We start from the raw sequence: 27,022 nt of genomic DNA on the forward strand, positions 1-27,022 counted from the left end.
CCCTGCCATTCATTTAATACATTAACCAAGTAAATGTAAATGAATGATGCTGTCCAAGCTGCTGGTCATCTTGGACAATGTCTCACATCCTCTCCATGACGTACTGGTCAGACACAAGAGCACCTTCAGTGGGAGACTCATTCCTCCCAAATGTACAACAGAGCGCCACAGGAAATCATTCCTGCCTGTGGCCATCAAACTGTTCGACTCCTCCCTCTGAGTGTGTTCTTCTGACACTCAGAAGAAACAGACTGGAAATCTTCTACATATACTACCTCAATACTACTTATTCTTAAATGACAGTGCAATACATATATATATACAATTGCTGTTGTATATATTTTTTACTTAAATATTGTAAATGTGTATATTTTTATTTTCTATTTCTTATGCATACTTTTATTTCTGAATTCATGCTGCTTTCTAATCTTGAATGGGTCAACCTTCGCGGTTCCCATAGCGCTTTACAGCTAAGTCTCATTCACCCATTCACTCATACATTCACACACCAATGGCGACCGAGCTGCCATGCAAGGTACTGGTCTCCATCAGGAGCAACTTAGGGTTCAGTGTCTTGCTTCGACATGAGGGGGGCAGCCTGGGATCGAACCCGGAACTTCACCAGTGGATCTCAGTTCTCAGCAGTGGTCCTGGTCTCTGGGTAGCTCAGAGGAGAACCACTGCTCCTAAAATGACTCATCAGGATTCTCCTGGGCACCTCCATTTGGAGGTTTTCTGGGCACATCCATCTGGATGGGAGACCCAGAACACACTGGAGAGATTACATATCTCATCGGGCTTGGGAACAGCTCAGGATCCTCCAGGAGGAGCTGTTGCTGGGGAGAGGGACATCAGGACTACTCTTGCTCAGCCTGCTGCTGCCTCAAACCAGTCCTGAATAAGCGGCAGAACATGAATGAGTTATTATTAGAGTTTTAACATTCTGATTTGTGATTCCAGTATTTTTGGAGATATTGGCTGCATCATGTTCATCCGAGTTAATTTAAGTTGTGTATGTGTCATCTGATTAGTGTTTTTTTTTTCATTTGCTTGTGTGAAGACATTTTCCTAATTTTCTCGTTTTCTTAAGTTCCAGTTGTCTCTTTATATTAAGTGTTATCTACAGATAAACAGTAGAAATGTCTCCACTGATGAAGAAATAAATCAGATTGAATCTGAAGTTAGTTTAAAATCCATCATCAAACCTTTTCACTCAGCAGCAGCTCTGCTCTGAGCTGATTGGCTGGTCTTCAGCTCATTGAACTTGTTTCTTCTTCTGTTTAAATTTTCTGTATAAAGAAGAGAATCAGAGCAGCTGTTCTCCCAGCAGGCTTTGCCCTCACAGCAGCAGGAAGCTTCTCTGTGTCAGAACTGTGGTTCATAAATAAACAGCAGGGTGAGAATGCCTCCTCTGGACACAGCTAGCTTCAAGCTAACAGCTGTCTCCTGCTGACTGAAGGAACATGAACATGTGAACAGAAACAGGTGATGGATGCTGCTGCAGACTGATGGAACAAGTGTTCACCACTTTAAAGTCACAGTGATGTTCATTCACACTTCAGCTATTTAGTTCAACAGTTCAACTCATGGCAAATGTAACCAGCAGCCAGCTGAGCTCTGGCTCAGTGATGGCTGAGCTCTGGCTGAGCTCCAGCTGAAATGTGTTTTGTTTGTACTTGAATATGACAACCTTTTGTTGTTTCAACTGAACTTCGTTGATCAGTGCAGGTAGCTCATTCATTGGACAGTTTTGGTGATGTCATCCTGCATCATCAGCTCTACACTGATCTCAATGGTAAAGTCAAAGCGAAAATTATTCTGGGAACAGGAAGTTATGCTGAGCTTCACGGCTCCTGATAGCTTCATTCTTCTTTTGTGTCACAAAGAGAAACAGCAGTTTCTTGACAAGAGAGGACAGAAACTGATGACTGCACGTGTGATGGTGTCTCAGTGCAGAATATGTTTTAACTGTGAACCCTTTTAAGGCTTTTTTTAAGAATTTAAAGGTGAAACTAAAGGTGTTCAAATGTTGGTATGATCTGTCCTGACCAGGGGTGACGGAGACTGACTATTGTGTCAGGTGTCACCTTGACCTGCTGAGAGAGTATGTGTTTCCTCCTGCAGTATTTGTGTTGATGTAGCAGCTCATTAACCTCCTCCAGCTGATGGTCAGTCAGTTGACTTCCTGCTGGAGGTCAGACCTCAAACATCTCACACACTGAGAGTCAACATGACCTGAAAACTGCACACACGTCATTAAATTGATTCAGAGTTAAAAGTTTAAAATCATACAAACATATATGCATACATATATAGGCGGAAAGCTCATCCAAGTTCAGAAAACCACAAACTAAAATATCACCATTTATTTCATTACATTGGAGACCTGGTGGATTTTTTTTTTCTCTGAACCTAAAACTTTCTAAATGATCCACAGTTGGAGGAACAAGTCGTCTCTACACTCGACATGTTGTGATGCTTTTCCATATCAATGCAGTACTCAGATCTGTTACTTAAGTATATTACTTTAGTAATACCACAGTGTAGAAATACTCACAAGTAAAAGTCCTGTACAGTACAAACATATTAACATTTAAATATACTCAAAGCACCACTTACTTTGGTACTTTGTGGTATCATAAAATAGCGCCCACTCAAGACAAACTGTTGTTGTAAAAGCAGTGAAGTGAACAGGCCGCTGCATTAACAGCGTTTAACACCAGAGAAGCTTAAAATAAGAAAAAATGACAAAAGAGTCTTTTATTTTTTCATCAGTGGATCGATTTGAAGCTTTGAAGTTTCGTCTCCGTCTGCTGGCAATTAAATTCTCTTAATGAAAAGATGAATATTTCCACACAGAGAGGATGAAAGTTCACAGGGTGAGCAGGAGGACGAGGGGGAGGGGAGGAGAAGGGTAAAGGTGAGGAGGAAGATGAGGGTGAGGAGAAGAAAGAAGAAGAAGAAGAGGAGGGGGAGGAGAGGAAGAGGGAAGAGACAGAGGAAAATTGGAAAGACAGACGGGGAGGGTGAGGGGAAAAAGAAGAAGAACAGACTCAGAAGGCAGAGGGGGAGGAGGGTAAGTAGGTGGGGGAGGTAAGGAGGGTGAGTAGGAGGTGGAGGTGAGGAGGGTGAGTAGGAGGGTAAGGAGGAGGGGGAGGTGAGGGGGAGGATGATGATGATCAGAGGTTCAACAGAGAACAGAACAGATTTCATTATCGAGCTCCTTCGGCTGCTGCTAGACTTTAATAGAAGAAGAAGAAGAAAAATGTGTGTGTGTGTGTGTGTGTGTGTGTAATTAGAGGAAGAGGATGGGGGGGGGGGTTACTGTCTGATAGTGCCGTCCAATCACAGAGCAGAGCAGAATAATGAACCAATTCTCTGTCTATCTGAACATAGACATGACCTGCCTGTCTGTCTGCCTGCCTGGCTCTCTGTCTGCCTGTCTGCCTGTCTGCCTGCCTGCCTGCCTGCCTACCTGCCTGTCTGTCTGTAGTTTTCTTGATAACAGAGGTTCAGAGTGATCGTGCTGTCTGTGCATCATTTAAACTGAAAGTTTATACAAACAAGAGGAAGAGAAGCTGCTGAATCAACAGCTGTTTGCCTCAGAAATACAGATGTATCTACTGTGTGTGTGTGTGTGTGTGTGTGTGTCAGTGCTGCTGTTGGACTCAGTTTATTTTGGGTTTCAGTATCTTTAAGATGCAGCTGCTGATGTCTTCTTCAGCTTCACATTATGACTGAAGTTTCACAGCTGAACCCTGAGTGTAGTACAGTGTAGTACAGTATATCAAAGTGTAGTACAGTGTAGTACAGTGTCATAAATGGAACGTCCTGTTCTCTGAACCTGCAGATGTTTCCGTATAGTACAGTATAGTAAAGTGTAGTACAGTATAGTAAAGTGCAGTACAGTGTTGTACAGTATACTACAGTGTAGTACAGTATAGTAAAGTGTAGTACAGTGTTGCACTGTGTAGTACAGTATAGTAAAGTGTAGTACAGTGTTGTACAGTATAGTACAGTGTAGTAATGTGTAGTACAGTGTTGTACAATATAGTAAGGTGTAGTAAGGTGTAGTACAGTGTCATAAATGGAACGTCCCGTTCTCTGCTGTAGTTATGAATGTTTCTCTGATTGATGATGACGTCATCTGACAGTTCATCTCTCTGCAGGATCCTCTGAACCTGCAGATGTTTCCTCTTTGATCTGCTTTCTCTTCATGAACTGAGCTGATACTGATACTGCAACTGTTAATGCATCTGTTACTGAAACGTCACCTCTCCTCCCACCCCTCCGTTCTGTATGTCTTTCTTTCTCCATATTTATTTCAGCCTTCTCCTGTGAAATGTATGGATGGATCATAAAGGCGTGTTTGTTTCGTACGCAGCAGACAGTCAATTATAGGGAACCTTAGGGGTGTCAGAGATAAAAGCATTCGAACTGTCAGCTGAATAATATTCTGACTGTATGTTTTATTCTTTAATGTATCTTTTTTTATTTTTTCGTCTTCAAACTAAAAATTAATTTCCAGTTTATTGTCTGTTTATTTTCACCTCCTCATCCAATCAGACGCTTCCAACTCACAGTGTGTGTGTGTGTGTGTGTGTGTGTGTGTTGACAGATAATGCTGTTTGTCACGCTCACATTTGGTGAAACTGACCTGGCAGGCTGCCATATTTACCCAGCATGCATCAGTGCCGTAATGACCGTGACCTTCAGTTAATTCATTATACAACAATTACATCAGCTAACCTTTGTCCTCTCCTCTGTCACAGACCACTGCTGGTGACATCAGCCAGGGGCAGGGCTTAGATTTCATTGTAACTTCACCCACTTTCTGCTCCAATCAGATCACTGCTGGAGGAAATTAGATCCCACAGAACCTGGACCTGAAAACCCCTATCAGGGTCTAAGAGACAGAGGTGGACCTGTCATTTCTATGTTTTTATGAATCAATACATTAAACATTGAATCAGGGGCCCAAGCTGTGCACAGTAAACAGAGAAGGTTTAAATTTTGATCAGCCAGCTGTTGCGGAGGCTCTATTATTACAAGCTGGCTACTCTCAGCTACAATCACAGAGTGCGCATTGGCCAGAATGCACTCTTTATGTTCCCCCAAGACTGGTGTAAAATAAAGGTCCTGACACTGTTTCCTCACCTTACCGCACTTTAATGCATGGTGTGTGTAGGTGTGTGTGTGTGTGGTTCTGAAAGATAACAATATACAGTAGCCATTAATAACAGAGCACGCAATAGCAGTCAATAGCCACAAATATCTAACAGCATGTAACTCGGTTACAACGCACAATCTAACAACCCACTTGAAACTAACACAGTCACAGTGGGTTAATTTAACCAAAGAGTTGAGTAATACTTAAATAATAATCGCACTATATGTAGAAGATATAGATCAGCAAGCACATCAGACACAGAGCTGGGTCCACAATTTATTCTCTGCACCTTGAGACAGTAAAAGACAGAGACAGTGAAAGAGAGACAGTGAAAGACAGAGACAGTGAAAGATAGAGACAATGAAAGACAGAGACAGTGAAAGACAGAGACTGAGGAACCGCAGGACAGAAGAAGACAAAAGGGAGGCCCCTACTGTATTGCTCCTGGATGTTAAAATTGTACAGGGTTAAAGACCATGACAAAACAGTCAATTTCATAAACAGTACTGCTGCGCTGGCTTGCGGCACTGAAGAGGCCATGAACATTTTTGGAGGAAGGTTACATAAAGAAGAAGACCTTTGAATCGGGAAAGCTCGTGGTTCGCTGGACCAACAGACTCATCAATTCCATTATCTTCCTCACCATCATCTTGTTTCTTCTACTTGCAATGCCTGCAATATTGTTTTTTTAGCATGTCAGCTCTACCAGCTCACTGCTGCACTGGTATTCATGACCAACATGTCCATAACACTAATAAATCAACAATATGAACAAATAGTAGCTGCAGTAGGCCAAATAAGATATTTATGCATATGGTAATTTTTCAGTCTAGTCTAGCTTTTGCCTTTTACTGAACATATATTTTAGATACTGTCAGTTGATAATACTAGTTTGTATACTAGTAACAATTACAGCATCTAGTAAAACTGTTTTTAAAATCTAAGTACAGATATAGAATAAATAAAAATAGAATAGAGACTGAAGATGTAACCATAACTATGATATACTATTTGCTGAGTATACACTGTATATGATTTTAATATGCTATAATACACTGTAAATGAGTGCAGTCAGATGGATATTGCTAAGGTGTAGTAAGGTGCATGATTATCCTCAAGCAGAAACCTCCAGTAAATATGTATTATTCTATATCTCCGATAAATTACAAAACGGTGAATCATTTCTGTCAGATTACAGAATACATCTACTGTGTATTGATGATCTCACTCAAAAGTTATTAAGGATGAACCCGGCCGAATGTCTGAAACATCAAATTGTCTACACCACACCACCGGAATCCCAAATGCTGGTTTCATAAGATGATTTTACACATAGAAAGCCTTCATGTGGCATTGTATCGTCATGTCAAACCTCTGAGACATGTTTTGCATCACACTGGCTCCTCCACCAGAAGCATGTAACCTAGTCGGTCATGTGAACTAGCGAGTATAGTATCGTTAGGTACCATCATTTTTAGCTTACAGTTGTTAGAGTCAACTAGCTAACGCTCGGGTTTAGCTAGAAATTAGGTATTTGCTTTATTTACTGCATAAGGTTAACGTTATTGGTTCATTCACCAGCGGTTACAGCTAGCTTGACTCACATGTCAGAACACTCTGTCAGTGTTTCAGCTCGGACATCTTTCAATGAAAGCGTAGTCTCCTCCAACACATCCACCTCCCAGCATAGTATGCTGAATGTAAATTAAACCACTGCTCCGTTCCCACGCCGTATTGGCTTTAATGCATAAGTAAGTGTATGACCAATGGAACCAACCAACTCCGTTATGTAGGCTATGACGTCACTCCAAAATGGAGGCTCGTGGTAGAAATTATGAAAATACATTTGTCATATCTGCGGTTTTAACAACTTTTTAAAATCACATTTTAGGCAGGGTGGTTTTTCGAATATTTAGGCACTACCAGTGCCAAAACATCCAAGTTTCATGTCCTCTTTAAGGGTTTTTCAAAAATGCAGAGTTTCAGGGCTGTGGAGGTCAAATGTAGTAATTAGCCAGGACCATGCAACAACAATATGTAATTTAAAAGCTAGAGGTTTTGGATTCGAAGAAAACATGGAAGAAAACCATACTCAAGGGAACCTTTTCAAAAATAGTTTTGTCATGTGTTGTGTAAAGAAAATTGATATTGGCCAATATATGAATATTTCTAAAACTCTAACATATCAATATCTGTATATCGTCACCATTTCTTCAGTGTACTAATGTTGGTGTATCTCTGCAAACAAAACATTCAACACTGAGCAGCTGTTGCTCAACTTCCGTTCATTCGTTTTCACTGCAGCTCTCTAGCAGCTCTCTATCATGGGAACCTTCAACCTGCTGCTGCCTCCTCCCCATTAGAGCAGCTCTCTAGCAAGGGGGTATTGCATCCATGCTAAGAGACAGCTAATGCTATCTGATCATGCTGTATGACAATGTTACTGTTACCAGGCTGCAGACAATACACCAGACGGCTCATCTTAACAATAAAGAAAAGAAGAAAACAAAGAAATCACAGCTATAATCAATTATTGACCACAATAAAAATAGATACATATGTTCAAACAGATTTTATCACATACATATTTCTATTATTTTAGAAAAGAGAAAAATATTTTGACAATCACATGCAAATACATTTTACAGTGTAGAGAAACAAGTCATTATTTATTTATGTATTTATTTACCAGGGACAATGGACATTAATCAACATTTCAGTTCACACATCAGTGTGAATGTGCGTTAGCTAATAATCTAAATTTCATCCGTAGTCTCTGGGCCAGTAATAAAGATTAGTGCCTAATGTCATCAATACAATGATTCGACAAGGACTGCAAAACAATACAATGCATGAATACATGAATACATCAGAGAAGTAACAGAGATAAAAACAGGGTAAGTATGTAAAAGCAGTGAGATTACTCATGACTGCGGGTCCGGTTTGCTTCACATCTTCATTTTATGTTTAAAGGTTTGGTGATAAGTGCTCTCTCTTAATTCAACATGTGGACTGTTCCAGTGGTGAGAGAGACTGACTGAGAAGACTTGCTTCATCTGTATTGTATAGCACAGCCCCGTTTGGTAGTTGCCCTGTTGCCCTGCTACTACTATCCTTCGTTTCGGTAAGTTTTACACACTGGTGGCCACCAGCTCAGTGTTTACCAGACAGATCTGAATCTGGTGGAGATGAATCAGCTGAGGTGTAGGTGGACCAGCATAGCGTCCAGCTGGCTGGTGGCCCGTGTGATTGGGTGGAGCAGTGATTACCTAAATGTTGGATGTAAACAGCAGGCGGTGTAATGTATTCTGTGGTGGATGTGATGGATGTGGGCTGGGTAAGAGCCAGCAGGCACCAGGACTCATTGATCTGTCTGTTCTCTTTAATCAGATGCAGAGACTCTGGACTCTGCTGAGCTTTTAGTGAAATGAAGCTTCAGACTGCTTCTAAAAATTGAGCCACAACACTGCAGAAAAATGAGAAAACAAATTGAAATCAAACTGAACACAAACTAAAAACAAACTAAACACAAACTGAAAACAATCTAAACACAAACTGAAGACAAACTAAACACGAACTGAAATCAAACTGAAATTAAACTAAAAACAAACTAAACGCCAACTGAAATCAAAAAAAGACCACAAACTGAAAACAAACTGAACACAAACTGAAAACAAACTGAACACAAACTAAAAACAAACTGAACACAAACTAAACAAACTGAACACAAACTGAAAGCAAACTGAAAACAAACTGAAATCAAACTGAACAGAAACTGAAAACAAACTAAACACAAACTGAAATCAAACTGAAAACAAATTGAAATCAAACTGAACACAAACTGAAAACAAACTGAAATCAAACTTGAAACCAAACTGAAAACAAACTGAATACAAACTGAAAACAAACACAAACTGAAAACAAACTGAAAACAAACTGAAATCAAATTGAAAAAAGACCACAAACTGAAATCAAACTGAAAAAAAAACTGAACACAAACTGAACACAAACTCTCCTTGTACTAGTTTTATGTCTGTGGTCGTTTTACGTCTCCTTGTGGTCGTTCTGAGGTCTTAAATCAGGGTACTTAAAGAGATAAACTCTCTGTGACACCAGGACTCATTGATCTGTCTGTTCTCTTTAATCAGATGCAGAGACTCTGGACTCTGCTGAGCTTTTAGTGAAATGAAGCTTCAGACTGCTTCTAAAAATTGAGCCACAACACTGCAGAAAAATGAGAAAACAAATTGAAATCAAACTGAACACAAACTAAAAACAAACTAAAAACAAACTAAACACAAACTGAAAACAATCTAAACACAAACTGAAGACAAACTAAACACGAACTGAAATCAAACTGAAATTAAACTAAAAACAAACTAAACACAAACTAAACGCCAACTGAAATCAAAAAAAGACCACAAACTGAAAACAAACTGAACACAAACTGAAAACAAACTGAACACAAACTAAAAACAAACTGAACACAAACTAAACAAACTGAAAACAAACTGAAAGCAAACTGAAAACAAACTGAAATCAAACTGAACAGAAACTGAAAACAAACTAAACACAAACTGAAATCAAACTGAAAACAAATTGAAATCAAACTGAACACAAACTGAAAACAAACTGAAATCAAACTGAAAACAAACTGAATACAAACTGAAAACAAACACAAACTGAAAACAAACTGAAAACAAACTGAAATCAAATTGAAAAAAGACCACAAACTGAAATCAAACTGAAAAAAAACTGAACACAAACTGAACACAAACTCTCCTTGTACTAGTTTTATGTCTGTGGTCGTTTTACGTCTCCTTGTGGTCGTTCTGAGGTCTTAAATCAGGGTACTTAAAGAGATCAACTCTCTGTGACAGCAGAACACTGTTAATACTGCAGTGTACTTATACAGAACAATTTTCCTAAAAACTAATTTAACACAGGAGTCCTTTCACATTTTTGGCTCAGCAGCACACACCTCCGAGCCAACCTGCCTTTTTTAAACCTCCTGCCCAATAACTGGCTTCATGCTGCTTTTTCTCTGAACTGAAACACTCACAACACAATGTTCACTGACCATTTACTTTACTGACCTGGATAAAGTTAGAAAATAAAGTAATGCAATCAGGTTTAATACAGTGATACATTAAGTCAAAATCAGTTGAATCAGTAGTATGATTTCAACCCAGCATTTTCTACAGGTGGTAAATCTGTCACCATGGACGAGTCAGTATTACACTGAGAGAGAGAAAGAGACCTTATTAGACTGTAAGTGGCTCTGCTTTTTATTAATAACTGATATAAAAGAAAGAAAGTGTTATATTTTACACAATGAATCTCTTTCATCAGATCTCAGATCATCAGAGTTTTCAGACTCAGTGTTCAGATTTGTAGGTTTGTTTAGTATAAACTGTCTGTGAAGGTCTCTGTGTGTTGGATGAGTCTGTGTTTCCTGTCGTCTCCTCCTGGGAAACACTTTTTGGTTGTCAGCCAGGATGCATTCAGGGTCCTCAGGACAAGGAGAGCGAGCTACTGAGTCCTGCTGATAAAACACACCACAGCACTTCTGTTGTTGTAAGAAAACATGAACTGAGCCTCTGAGCCCAAACACGGCGCCGGGGAGACAGCTGGTCTTTGTCTTCAGCATGCTTTTAATCCGAGCGTCGGTCATGGTCTGGATCCAGGTCTTCAGTCTGTCTCTGAGGAGGTCGGATCGTCACGGCTCAGAATATACCACTAAAACCCTGATCGATATTTCATCTGTCACACAGCGAGAGAGAGGAAGGTCAGAGGGATCATCATCTTCATCAGCTTTATTTAAACTCTGCAGAGCATCAAGCTGAAGAATAGCTTTTATCTCTGATGTCTTTAAATGTTTCTCAGGGTTTTAGCTCAGATGGAAGCTTCATGTTAAGTTAAAGACTTAAAAGAATGAAACATGAATTGTTCCTGATTCACATAACAGTTTTCTCTTTTTCAGAATGTCCATTAAATATCTGATCATCTAACAGGCAGCTTGTCCATATTTTACTGAACACATCTGATTTTGGTTTGGTGACCTACTGTTATACGATTACTTGTATTACTAATAAAGAAACAAGTTAAACTTTATTGATTCCACTTCATTCAGGACATTGAGGTCGTTTTTAACAGGATATGCATTTTATTTTGGCAGTGTGGCTCTGGAGCCAATCGGTGCAATTTGACATAAACTGCCTCTGAGCTCAACGTAACCAAACTTTTTCATGGAGGACATGTTGGACTGTAGTCTTTCCTGGTTCCACATCTCTGATTTGTTCAGTGATTCAATCTGTTTGATTACCTACTGGGCAAAGTGGGAAACCCCAAAGGGCCCCCAGAGGGGCTGAGATTTGGTAATTGCAAATGTGATGAATTTTGGATTCACACAGAAGCAGGTCCTGCATTAATATGGGGTCCTACTTTATTATGGGGTCCAGTATTATTGTGGGGTCCTGCATTATTATCTGATTTAGGGACATTATGCCAAATCCTTTCACATCGTCAGTTCAGTTTGAAGATTCTGGGAAGACTTGGTGTACTGAACACCTCGAGACAACTTTCCAAATATCAGAATCCTCCAGTCTCCTGATCTCCAGAGGATGAACCCTTTAGATTCTAATGACTCCATGATCTTTCCTCTAGCGCCACCATCAGGACAAACCGGACATGTTCAGACTCTTAAGAACATAAATGATCAAGATGTTGCTTGTATCTCCGGACTGATCGGTTTTACTAGGTGGTGATGTGTCTCCTGGTTCAGGGTTCAGAGTAATGAGAGCACATTACAGCAGGACAAACTGGGTTTTTTTTTAAATTGATTTTTACAACTTAACAAAGAAAAAAAACAATTACATGTTAAACAAAACAAACCGATTTCCCCCCACCCCCCATCCCCCCAGATTATTCCGGTTCTTGGTTGGGTATCAATTCAATGAGTTATACTCTATTCTAGTCCGTTTTATTTGCATTTTTTGATGCATTGTTTCACTTCTTGCCAGAATTTTTGTATTTCAGTGCACTGCCAAATACAATGGAAAAGCGTACCCTTTTCCTTCTCGCATTTGGTACAGATATCAGGTATGGCTCTATTATATCTTGAGTTGAGCTCTTGAGTTTTTCCGGGGTTATATACGTTCGCATCAGCCAGTTATATTGCAGTAACTTCAGGCGAGTATTAGTAGTTCTCGATTGTAAGAATGTAAGTCCTCTCTCCATGCCTCCAGCCTCTCCACAGATGACTCTGTACATCCATCTACCAGGCACTGATATATTTTGGAAATTAAGCCCTTCCCTAAACAATTCATGGTCATTAGTTTTTCTATGATAGACAGTGAGGGGATGCATAAAGTTTGATTTTGTTGTGTTCTAATGAAGCTTCTCAGCTGCAGGTATTTAAAGAAGTGTTTACGGGGTATGTTAAATTTAACAACTATTTCTTCAAATGTCATCAGCTCCTTTTGCGGGTTGTAAAGATCTCCTATTTTTCCCAGCCCCTTTGTAGCCCAAGATTTAAATCCCTCATCTGCTTTTCCTGGAGATAAGGAGTCATTTCTCCATATTGGACTGAAGACAGAAAGAGAGGACGTCTCTTTCAGATACTTTTTAACTTGGTGCCACACTTCAATCATGTTTCTCACTATAGGGTTTTTTGTATTCTTTTTAAGATTTTTGACAATTCAATTCAATTCAATTTTCAATTCAATTCAATTCAATTCAATTTTATTTATATAGCGCCAAATCACAACAAAGTCATCTCATGACACTTTACAAAATAGAGCAGGTCTAGACCGACTCTTTATAATGTTATTACAGAGACCCAACAGTTCCCACCATGAGCAAGCACTTTGGCGACAGTGGCAAGGAAAAACTTCCTTTTAAGAGGCAGAAACCTCAAGCAGAACCAGACTCTAGGTGGGCGGTCATCTGCTTTGACCGGTTGGGTTTGAGAGAGAGAGGGGGGGGGTCCAGTATTATTATAGTTATAATAATACTGGAAATATGACTGATAATAGTAGTTACAGCTGTAATACTAGCTGAGATTAATAATAGCAGCTTTAATAGTAACAGAACTACGACTAAACATAATAACTGTAGTGATGAGAGTCAGGCAGGCCCATGGCGGCAGCACCCAGGCGTACCAGGACCACGATCCACAGCAACCCGCGAGACGACAAAGCACAAAGAAACTCCGGGGAAGAAATAAAGTTAGTAACATGCATTGGACTGTGATGAATGTGCAAAGATGAAGAGGGAGAGGAGGAAAGCTCAGTGCATCATGGGAAGTCTCTCCAGCAGTGTAGGCCTATAGCAGCATAACTAGGGGGCTGGTCCAGGCAGGCCTGAGCCAGCCCTTAACTATAAGCGTTATCAAAAAGCAAAGTTTTAAGCCTACTCTTAAAAGTAGAGAGTGTGTCTGCCTCCCGGACCCAAACTGGGAGCCGATTCCACAGGAGAGGAGCTTGATAGCTGAAGGCTCTGGCTCCTGTTCTATTTTTGGAGACTCTAGGAACCACAAGCAACCCTGCACTCTGGGAGCGGAGTGCTCTAGTGGGGTAATAGGGTACTATGAGCTCTTTAAGATATGATGGTGGCTGACCAGTAAGAGCTTTGTAAGTCAGGAGAAGGATTTTAAACTCTTTTCTCGATTTTACAGGGAGCCAGTGCAGCGAAGCTAATACAGGAGAAATATGATCTCTTTTCCTGGTTCCTGTCAGTACACGTGCTGCAGCATTCTGGATCAGCTGGAGAGTCCTCAGGGACTTATTGGGACAGCCTGATAATAAGGAATTGCAATAATCCAGCCGAGACGTGACAAATGCATGGACTAATTTTTCTGCATCTGTTTGAGACAGGATCTTCCTGATGTTTCAATGTTACGGAGGTGAAAGAAGGCAGTCCTTGAAGTTTGTTTTACGTGGGAGTTAAAGGACATGTCCTGATCAAAGACAACTCCGAGATTCCTCACGGTGGCGCTGGAGGCCAGGGCAATGCAAACTAGGGTAACAATATCCTTAGATACTGTGTTTCTGAGGTGTTCAGGGCCGAGAACAATAACTTCTGTCTTGTCTGAGTTCAACATCAGATAATTACAGGTCATCCAGGTCTTTATGTCCTTAAGGCATGCTTGGAGCTTGGCTAACTGATGAGGTTCTTCTGGCTTGATCGATAAATATAGCTGGGTATCATCCGCATAGCAATGAAAATGTATGGAGTGTTTTCTAATAATATCCCCTAAAGGAAGCATATATAAGGTGAATAGTATTGGTCCAAGCACAGAACCTTGTGGAACTCCATGACTGACTTTGGCGTACATGGAGGATTCATCATTAACATGTACAAACTGAGATCGATCTGATAAATACGACTTAAACCAGCTTAGTGCGGTTCCATTGATGCCAATTAAATGTTCCAGTCTCTGTAATAGGATATGATGGTCAATGGTGTCGAATGCAGCACTAAGATCTAACAAAACAAGTATAGAGACAAGTCCCTTGTCTGATGCAGTTAGAAGGTCATTTGTAACTTTCACCAGTGCTGTCTCTGTGCTATGATGAGCTCTGAAACCTGACTGAAAGTCCTCAAGCAACTTATTGTCATGTAGAAAGTCACACAGCTGGTTGGCGACTGCTTTCTCAAGAATCTTGGAGAGAAAGGGAAGGTTAGATATAGGTCTATAGTTGGCTAAAACCTCTGGATCAAGAGTGGGCTTTTTAAGAAGAGGTTTAATTACAGCTACTTTAAAGGACTGTGGTACGTAGCCTGTTAATAAAGACAGATTGATCATGTCTAGTAAAGAAGTGCTGACTAAAGGTAAAACCTCTTTGAGCAGCCAGGTTGGGATGGGGTCTAAGAGACAAGTTGATGGCTTAGATGAAGAGATGGTTTTAGTAATTTGGTGGGGTCAATGGGAGAAAAGCAAAATATACATCAGGCTTTACAGCTATTTCTGAGATTCCTGTGTTTGAAGGTAAGGTACTAGGAAGAGAAACCTGGGGTTGTTCTTGTTCTCTTCTATTAATGTTGAGTAATAGGCTGCACTGGCTTTACAGAGGGCCTTTCTATAAGTTCTAAGACTATCTTGCCAGTTTTATGCCACTATGCTGGTGAAGTAGTTCCTATTAAACTCTTTTTCTTCTTCACATCTCTGTAGTTTGTTCAAGAATTATGAAGCTGTTGAGAGTGACAATTAGCTTTTCTCTTTTGAGTTTGTTTAGCTTGTTAATTTGTTTTACGTAGGTAAGTTTCAGAGGAGAATCCAAACATAGTTTAGGATAGTGTTGAAGTTCAGTGAAATAGTTTCAGGCTTCAGTCTGTTTGTTGTTCAGCTGCTGAGCCTGCTGTTTCCTCAGTCATCAGTTTCACAAGTTGAGGTACACAAACCATAAACCAGGAGCTCTAGCTCAAACCCACTTCATTCGGTGTGAATCCAAACATAGGTGGCGCTGTAACACACATGTTTTCATTATCATCATCTGGTGTGTCAACATTGTCCTGCCACATTTGGTGCAATCTTTGGAATTTTATATTTACTATTAAATGCTTTCAGTGGTCTCATGCTTCCAGTGTCCTTGCAGAGTGTAGTCTGAGTTGTGTTGATTGATTGGGACCCAGAATACCTGCTTGCAAGTCTAGTTTAATGTTGGATTTGTTTTATTTCACTGACACCTTATGTGTCTCATCAGTTTAGTATCGAAACATTTGTTGTGACAGTTTGTCACAGTTCAGTGTTTGTTTCTGCACAGATTTTTATTTTTGATTGATTGATTTCATTTATTTGATTATTATAGGTACTATGAATAATATAATCAAGTATTAAAACACAATAAAACCTTTAAGGCTTATTTCCATTGTGGTCCTCCAACATATAAACACAACAAAAACATAAAACCATAACAGCAGTCGAGACAAAGCATACATATGTATGTATATGTGTATATGTACAGTATGTAAGTTACTGTGACACCATCTTCTCAAGGCCTCTTTGTAAATGTGAACAATTTTAGTTGTGAAGGAAGATTATTTCACTGTACAGCAGCAGAATAAAGAACCCTGAAAATATTACATTTGTTGAACTACTGCTTGAGAAATAGCTGGAGAGATTCAGGTTACAACACACACCTTCCAGTGAGGAAACATGTCGTGTGTTGTGTATTCAGAGTGTATTTGCAAGGACTGAGAACATGAATCCAATCAACAACAGGAAATGACCCTTTGACACAAAGGATTATTGTAATTGGATAGACGGCTACATATTTTAATAACCAAACATTTTTAAACATCATTTCTGCTTCACTCAGGGATTTCGTACATTTCCCAGGATGCCCAGGGACACCTAGGACCTGGAGGGGTGGACTGGTTGTATGATGTATACAGCTGTGTAGAAAAATGTAAAAGCAGAGCAGAAAGAGTCGTTTCACTTACAAAGAGTCAGCTAGTTTTAATTTTCTCCTCAGGAAATGTTTCCTGCTTCTATCTGCAGAAACACAAAAACTTTTATAATAAAAGCTCTTCTTGGATTTATTATGTAGCACAGATATCAAAGTGAAGTGAGGTGAAGTGAAGGTAACTGAAGTTAAAGCAAGTGAAGTAATGTAAAGTGACATGACATGATGTAAAGTGAGGTGAGGGGAAGTAAAGTAGAGTGGAGAGAAGTAAAATACAATAGAAGTGAAGTAAGCTGAAGTGTTGGCCTGCAGCTGTCAGACGTCCAATCAGGCAGCAGGATTTAGCTTGACGTCCTCTCTCTGCTCGTTTATCCTCAAACAGACATTTCTCTTTTTGCAGGTTTGATGCTTTAAATCCTTAAAGATCTGCCCGTCAGAGCATTGTCGCGGTGACGGGCGACGTGTCCTGCATCACCATAACAACAGATCGAGAGAAAGAGCACCTCCTGTGATCTGTAATCTCTCTCTCTCCCACTGTCTGATGGCTTTTCTTCTTCTGTTGTTGATTGTTGGCGGCTGAAGGTGATTAATTCTGATTAGGACGAACAGGATGTTGACCTGCCAGGGTTAGGGTTAATCACAGGTGTGATTGATGACATCACTGCTCGTTTAATCAGATCAGACAGAACAGAATCAGTCTGAAATAGATCTATTTCTTCTTGCGCAGTCAGAGAGGCGGAGGAGGAGGTGTAATCTGAGTTTCATCTCCTGTGTCTGCAGCCTGTTAGATTTGTGTCAGGTGGAGTTTGGTCGACGGTCGGTCAGCAGGGAGAAACGCCGCCATGAAGCGAGCATTCAGAGAATCGACTCGTTTGCAGACAAAATGAAACAGTGGTTTCATGTCAGAGTGAAAGCCCTGTAGGAAAACTGCAGGGGGTCCAGCAGGGGGCCAGTGATGTCCTTCTGGGGGGCCAACACCACTCTTTCAAAGGACTTCATGACTACAGACGTTGTCATTTAATCCTGTGATGGAGGGTTTTTTTGGGGACCGGGATGATTGTGGAGCGTTTAAACAAGAAGGAACTTCACAGCTATGAACCTTTTTTACATAAAATACAGTTAATTGGATAAACGTTCAGTTCCTCTGTGGGGCAGCTAATTAAAATGGTTATCACAAATAAATTATTACCTCATGTTGCCCTGAAATATTCCTGCTAGTGTTTTCAATCTATCAATATAGTGATCAGAGAATTTATCTGAGCTGGAAAAAGATCAAGAATGAAGCTCAACATGTTCATTCTTTTTCACTCAGACTTAAAGGTTTTATCTACCACAGATTTCGTAAAGTTGTGATTCAGATTTCACTGGAGGGGTTTCAATAAATAAATGATATAATTTTGGATGTTTGTCTTCAGTCGACTTGAAAAAAAAAGTTTCTGGTGTCTCTATGATGGTGAACCAGATAATGATTCACTCATTTTAATGCTACAGTCTCAGACTCAAAACACTGTTTCTGTACTTTATTTACCTCTCAGACTCTCATTACTTCTAATATAGATGTTGTTGGAGTCTATTGTATCATTTGCAGTTTATTCTGAGATTTGAAGTTTGTGGTTTGATCGGAATGAACTGTTTTAATTCAGTGTGTGACTCGCCCTGCAGTTTTACCTTCAGAAAACATCCATCAAATGTGTTCACAATGAGTCCCATTAATTTAACCCTCAGGATCCTAAAACATGGTTTCAGTAGTGCCACTGTGTGGCTAGTTTGTGTTAACAACTAACCGGCAAAGAAAGAGATACATTCTGTTTTCAATTGATAAGACAAAGACATCATCATATGCCACGCCCATTTGGTAGTGGAACATTTTCCACCATTTTGAATTTTCAGACTTTTCTTTGTTGGCTCTCTGATGGTTTGTGTAACGTTACTCTTCAGAAACCAATTTGTCCTCCAGACATCAGACAGGATCCAATTATCTGTGATTTCTCATTGATTCTCTGATGTTTGATTGATGATTTATCTGTTCTGTTTGACCTCTGATCACAACCACTCTGACATGTTCTAACTCTGTTCTCCTCCTGGTTCAACTCCTGGTTTTCCTCCTGGTTCTCTTGCTGGTTCTCCTGGTTCTGTTTAGAACCGGTTCCACCTGCAGATGGTGACAGGGGTTCCAGAGTCCAGCCTGTCCGACTTGTTGCTGACGGTTTTGCAGCGGTCCGGATGGAGGGAGGGTACAGCAGTTCTGTGTCGGGGCTGGGAGGAGTCTCGGGGTCTCCTGCGGATCCTGGACGGTCACAGCAGGAACAGTGCATCATGGGACAGCGGGGGCGGGGCTACCTGGCACCTGCGTGCCGTCCTGAACCTGACCCAGTCGGCACACGATGACACTCAGATTCACGACTTCCTGTCGCGACACTTCAGACAGAACCAGCCTTCACCCACGTCGGTGCTGCTTTTCGGAGCCGACCCGCAGTGCGCAGCAGCGGTGCTGCGCAGTGCCCAGGACCTGGGCCTCACATTACCCATGATGCACTGGGTGCTGGGCCAGCCACTCAGCCCCGACGCACTGCATGCCATCGGGCTGCCGCTTGGCCTGCTGGCCTATGGAGAGGTGGAGCGGAAACCGCTCGACTTCTATGTCAGAGACGCCCTGCAGCTCGTCACCAGGGCCGTCGCTGCAGCAACCATGGTGAGACCAGACCTGGCTCTGATCCAGAACATGGTGAACTGCTACGACAAACCCAACAAACACGAGGTGCCATCGTCAGGACAGTACCTGTCCAGGTAACAACCAACACTTCTTTGTTTTTAAAAACTGTTCATTATTAATACATTATGTTAGATATACATCATTATTATTATTATTATTATTATTATTATGATTGTTCGTAGTAGTAGTAGTAGTAGTAGTATTTTAATGTTCAAAGGGAGTTTATGATCATCTCTAACATTTTATGGGAAAGTCTCCCATGAGAAAATGATATATATATATATATATACACACACAGTCTCAACACTGCTGTCGATAAAGATAGATTTTAATTTCCTCTCAGTGTTATTTCACAGTAGATTAATAATCAGTGTTTAATCACAGAAACTGTGAAATATTTACATGTACTCCTTAATTTTTGACCAAATTGAGTTCCAGTGTTTCTGCAGCCAGCAGCTACTGAATGTCAATTATTTCTCACCAAACGTGGATTCATGCAAACAGAGCGTGTTATCAGTGAAGTGGAGGACAATCCCCGTGGGTGACTTTGATTCCTCCATCTTCACCTCTCAGGCAGGACTTAAGACTGAGAGGAAATACACACACACACATTCATATTCATATATATTCATGAATACAATCTGTGCGTTGCTGTTTTTCTCTGTGTGAATATAAACATGTTAAAGGTTTAACTTTTATTCATGAGGATATTTATTACAGAGCCTAAAGCTATCTCTCTTTGTCTCTTTCGGCCTCTGTCTCTGTCTCTCTGTCTCTGTCTCTCTCTCTCTCTGTCTCTGTCTCTCTCTCTCTCTGTCTCTGTCTCTCTCTCTCTGTCTCTCTCTGTACCTGTCTCTGTCTCTCTGTCTCTGTCTCTCTGTCTCTGTCTCTCTCTCTCTCTGTTTCTCTCTGTCTCTCTGTCTCTGTCTCTCTTTCTCTCTGTTTCTCTCTGTCTCTGTCTCTCTCTGTCTCTCTATGTCTCGCTCTCTGTCTGTCTCTCTCTCTTGGTCTCGGTGGGGAGCGTGGTGGGACGTCTGCCTGAAGGGCACAGCACACGATCTGAACCTGTCTTTTAATTTCAAGGTGGAGTTATTTGGGTTATTTGGTGTTTGCTTCATCGGAGTCGATGAAGTGCTTCAGATGTGGAGCAGAGGGACACTTAGTCCACGGCCCGCTTCTGCCGCTGCTGCTGGCCGTAGGCTCCGGTAGTTGCCCCCGCGGGCGGCGGCAGTCGCAAGTGTGGGGTAGTTTAATTATGTTAACGAACAAAGAAATAAAGAGCAAACTGAGACAGTGGAAGAAAACGTGTCGAGAAATGATCAAAGTAAACAAACCGAGTGTGGAAACAGTCAAACTGATGAACGTGTGTGAGGAGTTCATTGAGGATGAGGAGATATCAGATAAGGAAGTGTTAAAAATTCATCAAAAAAGGAAAAGCGCTGACTCTGCGCAGGAAAGTATAAAAGCAAAGAGAGTGACTAAAGAGCCCAAAGTGTCAGCGAAGTCAGAGAGCGACTTCTCTCTGACTCAGGGCGATCCATGGCCTCTTTACTCTCCTGCTGACATCCAGGCTTTTCTGGAGCGAACCAAAGGAGCCCGGCTGCCGATAGTCGGAGATCACTTCTCCGATCTCAGACTGTTCATGAAGTCAGCCAGGCCACTGACCAGGAAATCAGGAACATGTGGTGAGGTTGTGCTCACAGATCAGGAAATATATCGACTGAAAAAACTGATAGTGAGGGTGAAAGCGCAAATCATCACTGATGAAGATGTTTCCTAAAAAGATCTTGAGCCTCTCTTTTTTATTAACTGGTCTCATCACTGTTGTCTCTTTTATCTCCATGTGTGATTTTAACATCAGCATTTTAAACCTGAACGGAGCCAGGGCTGATCTTAAGAGAGCTGCTCTTTTTAAACTAATGGAGTTAAAGAAAGTGGACGTGATGTTTGTACAGGAAACCCACAGCACCAAAGACAATGAGAGTGACTGGAGGAGGGCTTTTAATGGGGATGTCACTTTAAGCCCTTTAAGTCCAGCTGCAGTGGAGGAGTGGGGATTTTATTTGCCAGAAGTTTTTTACCCGTTTCCTATGAAGTGGAAGAAATTATTCCAGGTGTTTTATTGAAAGTTAAAGCTCTTTATGAAAAGGTAAAGTTGGTGTTTTTAAATGTCTACGTGCCCACCAATGGGGTGGACTGCCTCGTGCTGCAGGATCAGGCAGCTCATTGAGACACATGAGCTGTCTGATGTGTGGAGGGGTTTTAACAGGAATAACAGGCAGTACACCTGGAGTCAGAGTCAGAGGAAATGTTCTAATGTTCTATCTCTGGCCAGACTGGACCTCCTCACCATGTGAACATCTTTAAAAGAAGTCACATTCAGCCTGTGGGCTTTTCTGATCACTGCCTTGTCTCCTGCTCTGTTTTTATAAAAAATGTTCGTTTAAATAGTGCCTATTGGCATTTTAACAAGGCTCTTTTAAATGACCAGGTTTTTAGAACTGCTTTTAAATTGTTTTGGTGTACCCACAGAGAGAGCAAACCTGCTTTTAGCTGTATTCAGCAGTGGTGGGATTTTGGCAAAGTGCAAATTAAACAACTTTGCCAGCAGTTCACTCGCAATGTCACTATAGAAATAAGCCGGTCTATGAAGGATCTGGAGACGGAGGTAGTAGAACTGCAGACTTTAGCAGAGTCTACAGGAGATCGAGGGCTTTTAGACTCCCTCAAGTCCAAAAAGTCATCCAAAGCCAGCATGCTGGGCGTTACGGCACAGGGAGCTCTGGTCAGGTCTCGTTTCCTGAACATCTCACAGATGGACGCCCCCTCTCAGTTCTTCTTTGGGCTGGAGCAGAAAAATGGACAAAGGAAGATCATTCATGCTTTACGATCGGGTAACGGCTCTGAGATCTCAGACTCATCTGAGATCAGGAAGTTTGCTGCCGGTTTCTACAGAGACCTCTTTAAGAATGAATGGTCACATAATCCAGATGTGCACAGCAGTTTCCTCAATGGTCTCCCTCAGGTAAGTACAGAAGCAAACCGTCACCTGGAGGCAGACATAACTCTGCAGGAGCTGTTCACAGCCATGGCGAGTTTGCAGAGCGGCAGAGCTCCGGGGATGGACGGCCTTCCTGTGGACTTCTATAAGTCCTTCTGGTCTGAAATAGGAGAAGACCTGCTCGATAAAAATCATTATTATAAAATCCTGTCCAAAGCTCTGGCCTTGAGGCTGAGAGAGGTGATGGTGTCCATCATCCACCCCGACCAGACTTACTGTGTGCCCAACAGGCTCATAAGTGACAATGTCACTTTAATTCGAGATGTTTTGGAACTCTCCAGTTCATTGGCTATAGACACCAGTCTTATTTCCATAGACCAGGAAAAGGCTTTTGACCGGGTTGAACACCAGTACTTATGGCAGACTTTGGCTGCCTTTGGGTTCAACCCAGGTTTTATCAGAATCAGAATCAGAAACTGTTTATTGCCAAGTAACATACATTACAAGGAATTTGCTGTGGTCTGAAGGTGCTATTGATTCGATAACAAATAAGTAGAATATAAAAAGTAAAATAGAATAAAAATAAAAAATAAAAACAAGATAAATAACAAACAGTGCAGTTTTGACCAGAATAAAGTAAAGTGTCCAGATAAAGTGTCCAGTAGGGGGGTGGGTGCGTTAATGTAACGCAGGGGGGACAGGGGTGATGTACGTTAATGTAACGTATAGCTTGTGTTTGTGTTCTGGGGGGGGGGTCAGTGTGAGTTTGTCAGGTTGACTGCAGAGGGGAAGAAACTGTTTTTGTGGCGGGAGGTTTTGGTCCTGATGGACCGCAGCCTCCTGCCAGAGGGGAGGGGGTCGAACAGATGGTGTCCGGGGTGGGAGGGGTCGGCAGCGATCTTCCCTGCTCTCCTCAGGGTCCTGGAGGAGTACAGGTCCTGAAGAGATAGAAGGTTGCAGCCGATCACCCTCTCTGCAGAGCGGATGATACGCTGCAGTCTGCGTCTGTCCTTGGTGGAGGCAGCAGCGTACCAGACGGTGATGGAGGAGGTGAGGATGGACTCTATGATGGCAGTGTAGAAGTGAACCAGCATTTTTTGTGGCAGGTTAAACTTCCTCAGCTGCCTCAGGAAGTACATCCTCTGTTGGGCTTTCTTGATGAGGGAGCTGATGTTCAGCTCCCACCGGAGGTCCTGGCTGATGATGGAGCCCAGGAAACGGAAGGACTCCACAGTGTCCACTGGAGAGTCACGCAGGGTGATGGGGGCGGGTGGGGCTGCGCTCTTCCTGAAGTCAACAACCATCTCCACCGTCTTTGAAGCGTTAAGCTCCAGGTTGTTGTTGTTGCACCAGGTCACCAGGTGGTCAATCTCCCACCTGTAGGCAGACTCATCCTCTCCAGAGATGAGTCCGATGAGGGTGGTGTCGTCCGCGAACTTCAGGAGCTTGACGGACTGGTGACTGGAGGTGCAGCTGTTGGTGTACAGGGAGAAGAGTAGAGGAGAAAGAACGCAGCCTTGAGGGGAGCCGGTGCTGATCGTCCGCAAGTCTGAGACGTGTTTCCCCAGCTTCACGTGCTGCTTCTTGTCAGACAGGAAATCTGTGATCCACCTGCAGGTGGGGTCAGGCACGTTCAGCTGGGAGAGCTTGTCCTGAAGAAGAGCCGGGACGATCGTGTTGAAGGCAAAGCTGAAGTCCACGAACAGGATCCTGGCATAGGATCCCGCGGAGTCCAGGTGCTGGAGGATGAAGTGTAGAGCCAAGTTGACGGCGTCGTCTACAGACCTGTTGGCTCTGTAGGCGAACTGCAGGGGGTCCAGCAGAGGGTCAGTGATGGATTTGAGGTGGGACAAAACCAGGCGTTCAAATGATTTCATGACCACAGAGGTCAGGGCGACGGGTCTGTAGTCATTTAATCCTGTGGGCCCTGTTTTTTTGGGGACGGGGATGATGGTGGAGGCCTTGAAGCAGGCTGGCACGTGGCATGTCTCCAGTGAGGTGTTGAAGATGTCCGTGAACACCGGAGACAGCTGATCGGCGCAGCGCTTCAGGCAGGATGGGGAGATGGAGTCTGGTCCAGCAGCTTTACGCGGGTTTTGTCTCTTGAAGAGCCTGTTCACATCTCTTTCAAGGACAGACAGAGGTGTCGATGCTGGAGGAGTGGGGGGCGCTGTGGGGGGCAGCTGTGGTGGTAAGAGGTGTGAGAGTTCAGCCCCAGGTGTGATGAGGGGGTTGGGGCTGTTGGGCTGGAGCTGGTGGGTGATGGTGTGGGGGATGGTGTCAGGACTGTCCCATTGTCTCTCAAAGCGACAGTAGAAGTCGTTGAGGCTGTTGGTGAGGCGTCGGTCGTTAGCAGAGTTGGGGGCTCTTGGCTTGTAGTTGGTGATCTGTCTGAGCCCCCTCCACACAGAAGCAGAGTCGTTGGAGGAGAACTGGTTTTGTAGTCTCTCTGAGTACAGTCGTTTAGCTTCCCTCACCGCCTTGCTAAACTTGTACTTGGCTTCCTTAAACTCTGCTCTGTTGCCACTCTTAAACGCCTCTTCCTTTTCCAACCTCAGCTGTCGCAGTCTTGCTGTGAACCAGGGTTTGTCGTTGTTATAACTCACCCTGGTCCGAGTTGGTACGCAGCAGTCCTCACAGAAGCTGATATATGAAGTCACAGCCTCTGTGTACTCATCCAGACTGTTGGTAGCAGTCCTGAAAACATCCCAGTCAGTACAGTCCAAACACGCCTTCAGGTCCTCTGCAGCTTCACTGGTCCACTTCTTCGAAGTTCTCGCAACAGGCTTGGAAAGTTTTAATTTCTGTCTGTATGCGGGAATCAGGTGGACCATGTCGTGGTCAGAGTGTCCCAGTGCAGCGCGGGTGACGGCGTGAAAAGCGTTACTGACTGTGGTGTAACAGTGATCCAGAGTGTTCCCCTCCCTGGTGGGGCATTTATTAAACTGTTTGTATTTGGGGAGTTCGTGTCTGAGGTTACCTTTGTTAAAGTCACCGAGGACAATAACTAAGGAGTCCGGGTTGGTCCGCTCCGTTTCCAGTATCTGGTCGGCGAGTGCGCGCTGTGCGTCCTGCACGTTGGCCTCCGGTGGAATGTAAACACCGACCAGAATGAATGAAGCGAACTCACGGGGGGAGTAGTATGGTTTACAGTTTATGAAAAAAGTTTCCAGGGAAGGAGAGCAATGCCGTCGGATCACTGTCACGTCGTTACACCAGCTGCTGTTGATGTAGAAACAAATACCTCCACCCTTTGTTTTGCCGGAGAGGTGCGCCTCGCGGTCCGCTCGGAGAAGCTGGAATCCGTCCAGCTGCAGCGCCGCGTCGGGAGTTCTTTCCCCCAGCCATGTCTCCGTGAAGCACAAAACAGCAGATGAATAAAAGTCCTTGTTTCTCCTCATCAGCAGCTGGAGTTCGTCCATCTTATTCCCCAGTGAGCGCACGTTAGAGAGAAATATTCCGGGTAGCGGTGTGCGTTGTCCTCGCCGGCGAAGACGCACGAGCGCACCGGCACGTTTCCCTCTACGTCGACGTAGAGCTGCAAAGGTGAGAGCACCTTTGACCAGAATGTCCCATAAAACAGTTAAAGGAGTAAGAAACTCGGGAAACAAATCCACTGGAGTTGTTCCCCTGATGTTCATGAGCTCTTCTCTGGTGAAAGAGCTCCGTGAACCAAAACAGAAAACGCTATTTACAGACAAAACGAGGCAAAACAATGCGCTCCAACAGACCGAGGCAGCCATCCGCGGCGCCATCTAGGTGACACTTATGGCCAAGATACGGGTTCTCTATAGTGACATTTTGAGCGTCCTGAAAATAAATGGTGGCCTGAGTGCTCCTTTTAACATCCAGAGGGGGGTGAGACAGGGATGCTCTCTCTCTGGCATGCTGTATTCTGTAGCCTTTGAGCCTCTGCTTCACAAACTGAGAAATTATCTTAGTGGTGTGTGTTTCCCTCATTGTAATGTGCCTTTTAAGTTGTCTGCGTATGCTGATGACCTTATTGTGCTGGTCAATACACAAAGAGACGTGGACATTTTAGCAGACGCTGTCAACAAGTTTGGTTTTATCTCATCTGCAAAGGTAAACAGGGGAAGAGCAAGGCTGTGACGGTGGGGGAGAGGCTGGGGGATCGGCTCAGACTCCCTGGTGCTTTAGTCTGGAGGAAGGGAGGGCTCAAATACCTTGGAGTTTTCCTCTGCGATGAGGCCTTCACAAGGAAGAACTGGGATGATGTCCTTGAAAAGGTTAAAGGTCAGCTCTCAAAGTGGAAGTGGCTTTTACCAAAGATGTCCTACAGAGGCCGTACAGAGCCAGAACAAGAAACAGGGACAGGGATCAGCAGGGTCTGGGTCTGATGTGGAGGGTGGAGAGGTCAGAGAGTCTCAGACTGTTGATGAGGAATCAGAAAGTTAAAAAAGCAGAGAAAGACAGTAAAATAAAACAGTTTCTGCAGTCAACAAAGAATATGAGGGGAGTAAAGGTGGAGGATTATTTTTCAAATAAAGAGGGTTTTCTTGTTTCTGTGAGATCACATGTACAACAAGGAGAAAGCAGGATTCACCAACTATTCAATGGTTGTTTGTAATGTTTTTGTTGCAAATATTACACAAAAGTGCATATTGGCATTTTAATACTGCCTTGCTAATGGATGTTACTTTTAAAGAAACTTTTTTTGGGAGACTTTTAGATCTAGGAAATCAGAATTTGCATCCTTAAGACAATGGTGA

General features: G+C 42.7%; 1 protein-coding gene across 1 annotated transcript in view; it reads left to right on the forward strand.

The window, feature by feature from the left end:
• Nucleotides 1-27,022, forward strand: part of grin3bb (glutamate receptor, ionotropic, N-methyl-D-aspartate 3Bb) — a 66,245-nt gene that overhangs the window by 13,480 nt on the left and 25,743 nt on the right. The window contains exon 2 of the mRNA XM_070909014.1: nucleotides 18,719-19,365. Coding sequence (XP_070765115.1) covers nucleotides 18,719-19,365 — 647 coding nt within the window. The remainder of the gene's footprint in view (nucleotides 1-18,718; nucleotides 19,366-27,022) is intronic.

This window comes from Enoplosus armatus, chromosome 7, assembly GCF_043641665.1.
Source record: "Enoplosus armatus isolate fEnoArm2 chromosome 7, fEnoArm2.hap1, whole genome shotgun sequence".
Classification (NCBI taxonomy): Eukaryota; Metazoa; Chordata; class Actinopteri; order Centrarchiformes; family Enoplosidae; genus Enoplosus; species Enoplosus armatus.